The following is an 11251-nucleotide window of genomic DNA, read 5'->3' on the forward strand; positions in this document are numbered from 1 at the left end:
TAAAAATATAACTGTTACAACTTCCTTTGTTTGAAGCAGTAATTGCTTCACAGTCTGGTTGAAGATGGGTGACAGGACACCGCAGCTGTGCATGAAGGTCTGCAGCAGTCAAGCAAGCGCGATAGCGGGACTTAATCCGGCACGTGGCTGCGAACGTACGTTCACAAATGTAAGTCGGTCCAAACATAGACTGTATTTTGGCACTCAAAAGATGCAAATTTTGTCCAGCAATACATTTCCATAATTCCTGGACAGAAGTTGCATGCTGTGTCCCTGTTGCTCCCTGTCCCTGCAAATCTGACAGCTCTTCTTCCAGTTCATGCCGGGGAACATAAAATGTTGCGGCAAGGTCTTTAAGATGTAAAATGGGAAAGGTGAAAGGATCCCATAGAAAAGCACCAGCAGACTGTACTTTAACAAAAATCGGCAAAACGTGACTAAAACGTTTCTTGCTGCTGCTGTACCGTAGCAACACATTTTTCTCTTTTGTTACTTTCCAGAGCCCCTTCACATGCTTCATTTAAAATTGGAAAATGCGCGAGGTCTCCTTCTTTAATTTGAGCGATGTACAGTTCAAGTTTGATCTTAAAACTGGCAACAGCGCACATTAAATCAGTTGCTTTTCCTTCACACTGCAGTTGCAAATTCGGCTTATTTAGATGCCCAGTGAGGTCGACAAGAAATGCCACATCTTCCTTCCAGCTGTCATCTTTTAATTCAGGATATTTATCCTCCTCACCAATTTCAGAAAGAAACCGCACAATTTCTGGAAGTAATGCAACAAATCTTTGAAGACCCTTACCACGACTTAGCCATCTTACTTCTGTGTGTAACAGTATATCGCCATTTGATGAGTCAATTTCTCGCAGCAAAGAAACGAAACGGCGGTGTAGTAAGGGTCGAGCACGAATGAAGTTTATTACTTTCACAACTGTGTCCACTATTCCCTTCATGCGACCGTCTCCTAACTTGCTGTAGAGAGCCTGTTGATGCACAATACAGTGAAATGACAACAGATTTGGCTGCTCCCTTGTCATTTCAGCAACTAGTCCCCGATGTTTACCATTCATACGTGGAGCTCCATCTTGTTACAGAAACAACTGAATTTAGCGGAACATTCATTTCACCGCAAGCTGCAGATTTTTGTTTTATCCTTCTTATGACTTTGTTTTTGTTTCTCAAATCATTAAAGAGACAGTCTGAGGACTCTAAAAAGAATTATTTTACTAGCTCCCCATCACTAAATGATTTCCCGAGTTTGGCAAGCATCTAAGAAATGTTGTACGATGCAAGTGTCACAGCGTCTGCTTCAGTAAATGTTGCACGCAACACATTCTGCTCATTGTTTAGCGATTTCTCAAGATGACGAATTTTTAACTTTCTATCTTCAGATTTCTCTGCATATATAGTTTGAAAGTCTTGATGCTTCGTCTCAAAGAGCCTTTTTACATTGTACGTTTTGCACACAGTGAGGGCAGTACGACATAATCAACAAAACGGCTTCCCATCTCTTTCTCTAACTGCAAACATTTCTCCAGTGATCTTGTACCTTTCTGACTTCTACTGCCAAACTGCGATGCTTCTTTCTTTCGTCTGCCTTTTTACTTTCATTGCTTTCTGAAGCCACGCAAGATCGTTTCCCTCCGCGAACAACAGACCGATCCATTTTCTCTCGTCGTTTTAAAACCTAAAATACACCTTTGCTTCTATGACTCGATCCCACACATTTGTATTACTGTATTGTATTATTTATTTCTTAGCAGACGGACGCCCTTATCCAGGGCGACTTACAATTGTTACAAGATATCACATTATACATTATTTCACATTATACAGATATCACATTATTTTTACATACAATTACCCATTTATACAGTTGGGTTTTTACTGGAGCAATCTAGGTAAAGTACCTTGCTCAAGGGTACAACAGCAGTGTCCCCCACCTGGGATTGAACCCACGACCCTCCGGTCAAGAGTCCAGAGCCCGAACCACTACTCCACACTGCTGCCCCTATTATTTTCAACGTCCCACCCCTGCCTATGGCTGAGAGCCACAGAGCAAACAGGGTCGACATATTCAAATTTGTAACTACACAGATAAACATGGAGTACTTATGTTAAATGTATTTAAGCTACTGACTGTCTGTTGAACCGAATACTGTTTTGTTTTTAGACGTATTTTTATTTTCATCGACAGACGCGCTCTGGATGCAAGGACAGTACTGACACTCCTACAATTATATTAAGCGTGGTTTTGTGTACATATATAAAGAAAAAAGGCAGTGTATATTTCAGCACTGGTACAACAAGACCATCTACGGAATTCAACTGAATGGACTAAAGAATAGTATTTTTGCAACAATTTAATTGGTTCAAAAGCAAACAAATTGGTCGTTATAAATCACAAATAAATAATCGGTACAAATCCAACAATTGGAATATACGTTTTTATAACATCAAGGTACAAATCCAACAATTGGAATATACGTTTTGAAAACATAACAATTTCACCTGCAAAGCATTGTGGTTGATCGGCAAAATCGCTGAAATAGTCATGTAGGTAATGTTTCAGAGCCTAGTGAGAACGTTAGCATGATAACGTTTTTGCTGTGAGACCAGGTGGTACAGGGAGAGGGTGGTCAAGGAACGGGGATAAACTCAAGGTCTGCAACAACATAATAACCATTTCTCTTTTGGCAACTGCTTGCAGTATATGTCCAATACATGCATTGCTTTGGAGCTATATACGCTCCAAATCACACAGGTAGTCTCTACATATTGAGCTTCACAATATGTCCCCTCTGAGATAAGAGGCAAAGCATCCCATGCAAGGCTATTAATAGCATTTAACAGACGACAATAGTATTCTGAACTATTTGGTCGAAGCAAATACAGTCAAATTGTAACAGTGTTGTGTTTATACGTGCGACATATTTATAATGTACACGCAAAATACTGACTCATTTTAACCCATATATTCCTCTTTTATGTTTCAATTGTCATTACTAATTTTTCAGTAGCTCAGTTTTAGAAATTGTACGGTTTTAGGAACTCCCTGGTCACTCTATCCCTTTCCCCAAAATGTTAGACCGTTCTGGGTTTGTGTTTTATTTGATAAATATGAGTTTAATCGGTATACCTATATAGGCCGTTTTATGTTGTGAACACTTTAATTTACGGTACAATTAACTCTTATGCACTGTAAATGCTGGTAAATAAAAACACAGTTAGGTACTTATATAGACACTAACCTTTCTTCTTTGCCAGCAGGCACCGGGGCTCTTCTCGTGGGTTTTGCTTCCTTATTTTACTCCATCAACTGACCTCCTGGTCTGCAAATGTTTTCGTTGGCTATCTTCGGTAAATGATGGCAGATTCCCTCTGTTCTTTAACGCAGTCAATTGTCAATAGATTTCTCATTGAAAACGCTGGGAGATGTTACTGATAACTTTCTTAGCACGTTCTTATGTCATTGCAATTAAAAGGATACAACTCAGACCCGGTGAATCTGACAGAAAAGTAATTTGTATTTCAAACATATACGGATCTGCTGCGGGGTGTTTTTGCAAGGTCAACTGTTGCATGATGCGTTTCTTTACATTGTTCAGAATATCGGTTTGCAAACACAAACAAAAAATCCATTAGAGTTTTGAATGTTCCTGAAACACGTGTTACACTTTTCTGCCACAGATCGATACAGTATTAAAAAAAATACTGCAACATAAAAACGACACGATCTGTTATGGTTCTTCTCGAAAACCCTTTAAAATAAACACAACGTTCATGAGTGCATTGTTAAATATAGAGAAAGCTGTAGAAACTCTGCAGCTGCAAGTAGCGGCTTCTTTGGATATGAAGTAGTTGGATGTCAAAAGAGAATAGCAACACTGGGCTTTTGGACCCGCATGCGGTAGTTCTCATATAACGAGATATTCACACACACACACACACACACACACACACACACACACACACACAGAAAGACAGGTATTTGTGTTCCTAATATTCTGAAACTTATATCAAATATAAAGAAAGGATTAAGAAACAATTGATGTTCCCCTGACAGCACCAAATTCCACACATTAAACATAATAATAATAATAATAATAATAATAATAATAATAATAATAATAATAATAATAATAATAATAATAATACATAAATATATTGTTCCTTGTTCAAAATTATAGCCTTTTTTGATATGCGTGCTATGTATTCCTGGCCCGGTTTATAGTTTGGATTTGTTTAAAAAGAATGAAAAAAATGAATCTGTGTTTCTTTCAAAATCAAACCATGGGTATCTAAAATGTTGTCTTAACTTGTTTTTTTTTTCATCTGTTTACAAAATATAATGTTAATTTCAGAATACTGTTTTTTTTGTTTTGTTTTGTTTTTTAAATACCACCACATACGTTTGTGTTTAAAGAGCGACATCTACTACTGTACTCAACATCACAAAAACAGTATAGTAACAGTATTGAATACTTACTTTCGGTTATCTGTACTGTAAACGTAATACATTACAAATCTTTAAGTAGGCCTAGTTTATGTTAAAAAGTCTACACACGACATTTATGGGCATAAATGTGTTGATCGATCTCTGCGGAAATACTATCAAAAATATATATGCATGGGCCTATATGCAGTTTATATGGGCTTTTTCGATATACAAAAGAAAGCTCTCAACAGCAAACACTGTCTATATTAGTATTGATATCTACTGTACCTAACCCAACACGCACTTTGATTTACAGGTCTGTGGTTCTACTTGTGTCTAAGCAAAGCGCATAAAGAGACCTTTTAAGGTCCATGTTGCTATTTGCTTTGAGGCTTGCTTTTTCCATTGACCGTCCATTGTTGACCCCATCACTGATTTCGAGTTGCGCTGTAGACTTGTTAAGAGATGCGTTGCTGCGGCTCCTCTTCAAGTCACTACAAGGGCTTTCCTGGCCACTGTTTGGCTCTTCCTTAAGAGAAGCGTGCTCTTCCTGGTCAGTCTCTCTGTGATAGAAGTAATTGAAGTTGGACACAATGACAGGTACTGGCAATGCAATGGTCAACACGCCGGCAATAGCACACAGAGAGCCTACAATTTTCCCTCCGACAGTAATGGGTCGCATATCTCCATAGCCTACGGTCGTCATGGTTACCACAGCCCACCAGAACGCATCAGGGATGCTGGAGAAATGAGACTCGGGCTCATCTGCCTCTGCAAAGTAAACAGCGCTGGAGAACAGAATGACACCGATAAACAGAAAAAAGATTAAAAGGCCAAGCTCCCTCATACTGGCTTTCAGTGTCTGACCCAGAATCTGTAGCCCTTTGGAGTGTCTTGATAGCTTAAAGATCCTAAACACTCTGACCAGACGAATTACTCTTAGGATCGACAGTGACAACGCCTGTTGCCCGTTGTTGCCTTGTTGCTCTGCTAGTTCTGTGCCCAGGGTGATAAAATAGGGGATGATAGCCATAATATCTATTATGTTCATCATGTTTTTGGAAAACGCCGATTTACTGGGACAGGCAAAAAACCTTACAGTAAGCTCAAACGTGAACCAAATCACACAGGTAGTCTCTACTATAAAGAAAGGGTCTGACGTGCTACTCGGTGGCAGAGCCTGGGTACTATTAGCTCCACTGACAGACAGTGGTAGCTCTCTCTCATCTCGAAACTCTGGCAGCGTTTCCAAACAAAAGGTTATAATGGATATGACGATCACCAGAACAGATACAATGGCGATCCCCCGTGCTGGATTGGAGCTCTCCGGGTACTCGAAGATGAGCCATACCTGTTTCTGGAAGTCATTTTTAGGCATAGGTCTCTCTTCCTCCTTAATAAATCCCTCGTCCTCCCTGAACTTCTCCATTGCTTGTTCCCCCAACTCGTAAAAACGGATCTCATCCGCAAATATATCTATGGAGACGTTCACAGGTCTCCTTATTTTCCCACCTGATTGATAAAAATAAAGTATACCATCAAAACTGGGCCGATTCCGGTCGAAAAAGTACTCGTTTCTGAGGGGGTCAAAGTACTTTATCCTTTTATGGGGGTCCCCGAGCAAAGTGTCTGGGAACTGGTTCAGGGTTCCCAGTTGAGTTTCGAACCTGAGTCCAGCAATGTTAATTAATACCCGTTCGCTGTTCTCACCGTCCATATCCAAGATGTCTTCATCTAAAAGATGAGGGCTGTGATCAGCCCTCAGCAGAGCATCCATGGCATTCTCGCTGCTGCTGCAAGAATTATTTATGTCGTTCACTTTCCAAGAGTCCTGTTGCATGCTGTTGCAAGAGTTCATCTCTTTGCCGTATACCTCGTTCAGCCGAGACTGTGGAAAAGGTGCTTGGGGGAGATTCAGAAAGCTCGCGCACCCTCCACTGGCATTGCCTCCGCTCACAATGGCAGTAGTATCACGGTTTTCCAAAGTTACCAACACTATCTCCATTCTGAATCCATTACCTTTTCATCAGAAACACACAACTGCGCAGTTAGATCAGCACTTTCCCTCTACTGCACACGCGCTTTCTTCAGATAAAGAGATCAGCACCGGATTAAACTGGAAATAATCCAGAACTCCCACCAAAATGCTAATAACAATCATTTTAAAATAATTAAATAAATAAATAAATAAATAAGACCAGCACAAACACCCGGGTCTTTATAAAATGAATAACGCCACAACAGGCGAGTGGAGACCCGGATGAGAAAGTAATGACTATTCCTGACGTCAAAATCTTCTTTTTTTTCTTTCCCTATATAATAACAAGTAAAAGGGGTTTGGACGGCGAGGGCGACCCGTGCGTGTTCAATTGTCACGCATTTCATCCAGCAGGCATTGAACAATCTGTGGTGGAAGGAAAGACAGCTGCATTTCCACTTTAATATCCCATAACATCTTTTTATTAAAATGCCCGGTGCTTTATGAAAATGCGCTCCGTGCATGCAGGGGTATTATTTTCCATTGAAACCGAAACAGAGTAATAAATAAATAAAATTAAAAAACATCACCATTTGTTTGTCTTCTTTGAATGCTGCAGGCTTGAATCCACGTGTCTATTTTATTTCCTAGAGATAATTTGGTGTTTTTGTCGTTGTTGTTGTTGACATACACCTGCATTCTTTAAAATGTAAACGAATTCAGTCAATATTTTAACAATGTGACGTTGATGTCAATATATAAAGGATGCTTTGAGTTCTTATGAAGAATGATAACAATGTTACATAATGAATATTTCAACACAACTTTACTGCACCATGTTAAAATGTAATCAACACAAACAGGCTTGCATGTAGACGGTTTTGTCGTCTGCCTTGTTATTCAATATTCTTGTTCTGTATGAGATAGCCTATAGTATTTAGCATGGTCTAGTCATTAGAAGAACCGTGAAACCCCTGAAGGAGATTGGAATTAGCACCGACAATAACCGCGTGATTACGTTATACAAAATTAAAGATGCTGATACTGGATGTGGGTAGTATAGTTAAATATAAGCAGTAAGATCTACTGGTCAGAAAATCAACACAGATTGTATCTGGTCAATAGATAGTTGTGTTATATGGGGCACCAAGTGTAAAAATAAAATAAATAAATAAATAAAATAAACAAAAGCACAAACATTGTATCAGGAGTTTTTTTTTTCTGTATTTAACTTAAATCATGTAATTATTCCAAGATTTAACAAACACAAATTCCTGTTTTGGCCCTTGTGCTACAGCCAGAAAAGTGCAGTCTCCGATTTCATTCTTTGTTCTCTTAATCCCCTGGCTGTCTGTTGCTGTTTCTTCTCCAAGTCTGTCTGTTCTTCAGCTCTCTTTTGTCCAACACCACACGTTCGTCTCAGCAGCAGCCACCCCACTCTCCCCCCTCCCCCCTCGAACTACTTACCCCCCGCGTCCAGGCCACGCCCTCGGTACACCAGCCACCAATCCCAAGCATGCACGACTTCCCGCTCTCGATCCTCTGATTGTTGCAACATCTTATCCACTGATTTGTGACAACACTGTTGCAACCAGGTCCCGCTCGCGCCGCAAGCCGAACTTATGATTGGTGATGATTTTCCCGTCTCTGACGTCCCTGAGCACCTGCTGCAGTTGAACCTTTGACTCTGGGTCACAGAACCGTCCCTAATGCGGTTACATCAGACCCAGGGTCTTTACAATTTGAATGAGAACGGTCGTCTGGGGTCCCAGATTTAGTGGTGAGCTGCTTCCACGCCTCCTCTGTGCATAGAATGCCTACGTCAAACGCTTAAATGGGCGGGGACTATTTGCACGTTAGCTTCAGATTTAGCTTGCAAAATAAATGTATTTTGAAAAAAGAGATTTATTTCCCAGAATTGTTTTCCAGATTTATTTACTAACAACAAAGATTTAACTTACTTTAAATTGCTGAAAGATTATGTATTTCGGATTTATCTGTTAGCTAAATGATGACGTCAAGTGTAAAATAAAGATTTAAGTTCCATGGTTTTTTTTTTGGTTTTTTTTTCACAAATGTATTTTTTAGATTCCCAGATTTAAGGTGTCATTTAAATGTTGACTCGCCAAGTGTAAAAACTAAATAAATAAATAAAATAAAATAAAAAAGATTTAAAGACTGAAACATTTTTAACAGATTTAATTGTCATATTAATTTTAAATTTTGAATTTGCTATAAGCGTTTTCAATATTTATAAATTACATCTGAAAGTATACATTTCTAAACTTCAAAGTATTTTTTTGTTAACATATATTAAGCTAAATCTGGAAAAAAAACGTATCACATTTTTTTTGGTTAAATCTAGGAAAAAATTTTGATTTAAGTGATTGTGTTTTTTTTTTTTTTTTTACACTTGCACCCCATAGTGTTACACTGTAAATTACCTGGGGGGGGGGGGGGGGGTATGTATAGTATTGCACATTCAAATAAAATTACGTATTTAAAAGGTTCTGGCCGAGTTTATAAAAAGCAAAAACCAGATGTTATTGCCATTGAATCCAGCGTGGGAAACTGGAGCTCCCTCAACTGCATTATACATTCCCATAGGATCATATTGTACACTTTTCCAATCAAACATTTAAAGAGCAGTTTATTTTGTTCCCATATACACTCATAAATAACACTATGGTATTAGACCCAACCAATGTGGCGCTTTTTTTTGTGTGTCTGATTTTTTTAAAGGTATTAATTCTAAGTAATTTATAATACTTATTTTAAATCATAACTAAAATATAAGCAAAGTTAATTAAATGTGCAAAGTTGTTATTAAACACAATTCCAGTAACATCCACGCAAACTATGTTGTTGTTAATCACACATTTATTATTATTTATTTCTTAGCAGACACCCTTATCCAGGGCGACTTACAATTGTTACAAGATATCACATTATTTTTACATACAATTACCCATTTATACAGTTGGGTTTTTTACTGGAGCAATCTAGGTAAAGTACCTTGCTCAAGGGTACAACAGCATTGTCCCCAGTGGGGATTGAACCCACGACCCTCCGGTCAAGAGTCCAGAGCCCAAACCACTACTCCACATTTACCTTAGCAAAACACTATTCTAGGCCCATTAAAAAAAAAAAATAGGGTGCGTTCAGCCTACAAAAATATATTGTGCTTGCGAATGTGCAAATCTCTTTAAAAAAACAAAAAAAACGACCTCTCGATGTTAATTTAGCAAAATGTTTTTAGAGTGAATGTACAATCAATCTTTAACTATACGTGTGTGGATTTTGTTTTCTCTCTAAAAAGAAACAAGGGTACAGTAAGGTATAGAGATCAGGTTGTGTGACTAAACTGCATTAATCCTCGCAGAAAATTAGAGAGTGGTTGTGGAAATGGGGTCTCACAGGGAGATCAAATCATCTTCATGCAGGGCATAGCGGGGGAGCTATGATTGTTTTCATCAAGGCGTAAGGGCACACGCTTTCTAAGGATTAGAGGTACAATATATAAAACAGATTCTATGTTAACCATTTGATTAATTGACATCATACACTCTTAATAGAAAAAAAATATCTTATGTCTTCTGCATTTAATATACCAAAAACACTATATCCATATCATTGATTCAATGATATGGTTAGGGCTCTGGACTCTTGACCGGAAGGTCCTGGGTTCAATCCCAGGTGGGGGGACACTGCTGCTGTACCCTTGAGCAAGGTACTTTACCTAGATTGCACCAGTAAAAAACCCAACTGTATAAATGGGTAATTGTATGTAATAATGTGATATCTTGTAACAGTTGTAAGTCGCCCTGGATAAGGACATCTGCTAAGAAATAAATAATAATAATAATAATAATAATAATAATAATAATAATAATAATAATAATAATAATAATATCAAACGAAACGTTGACACTAGGGTTTAGAAGAATTTCCTGCAAATAATAATAATAATAATAATAATAATAATAATAATAATAATAATAATAACTAGACCTGCCAGGCAGTTTTACAGCTTCCAAGCTCAGTAGCAGTTGGAAATTTTGGCAAGCTGTAGCATTGCAGCACAAGTGTCAACAACAGATCAGTTTTATGGAGCAGTTTCATTTCAAAATAATGCATTAGTTTGTTATCTCACGATACTTTATAACTTTAAACACCATAGTAACCATGACCCTAACTACACACTAAGGAATTATAAACTAGTTTTACATTTAACCTTAAGGAGAGGTCAAAGGTCACGATCAAGGTAATTTTTGAATAGACAATATATGGGTTCTTAAATATGTTATATAGTAACCATAACCGTGTGTGCACTATAAGGAGTTTTAAGTTAGTTTTACATTTGATGTTAGAGAGGTCAAAGGTCACAGGCAAGGTGAATTTTGGATAGAGCATATGCACTCTGTAAGAAGTTATAAACTAGTTTTACATTTGACCTAAGATTTTGAAAGGTCTTAAAGAAATGCGTCAGGTGGCCATATTGGTTTACGCACAAACACCATTTTTGAAAAAGTGAACTGTATTGATACAGGGATGATGCTTGTCAACTTTGGAGTCAAGCAAATAAACCATTTTTTAACTGAAGCAGTTTTAAATTTAAGAAGAAAATGTAGGTCTGGCGGCCATCTTGTTTTACAAAATAACACTATTTTGGCCGATTTGAATTCCATTGTCCCCAGGATGATGTCTACCAAGTTCAGAGTTAGTTGGTTAAATGGTTTTCAAACAAAAGCAGTTTGATGTTTGGAGCATGTTTCAGTGAATTTGCTGGCAGCCATTTTGATATTAAAATTTATCGCAGTAATGTCTGCTTTGTA

General features: G+C 38.0%; 1 protein-coding gene across 1 annotated transcript; it reads right to left on the reverse strand.

Annotated features, from left to right (window-relative positions):
• Nucleotides 1–1688: 1688 nt before the first annotated feature.
• Nucleotides 1689–6636, reverse strand: LOC117962381 (potassium voltage-gated channel subfamily A member 5-like). Its single transcript, XM_034926246.2, has one exon. The coding sequence runs from the start codon at nucleotides 6441–6443 to the stop codon at nucleotides 4749–4751; it is 1695 nt and encodes a 564-aa protein (XP_034782137.1). The 5' UTR covers nucleotides 6444–6636; the 3' UTR covers nucleotides 1689–4748.
• Nucleotides 6637–11251: the final 4615 nt, after the last annotated feature.

This window comes from Acipenser ruthenus, chromosome 14 (assembly GCF_902713425.1).
Source record: "Acipenser ruthenus chromosome 14, fAciRut3.2 maternal haplotype, whole genome shotgun sequence".
NCBI classification, from domain to species: Eukaryota; Metazoa; Chordata; class Actinopteri; order Acipenseriformes; family Acipenseridae; genus Acipenser; species Acipenser ruthenus.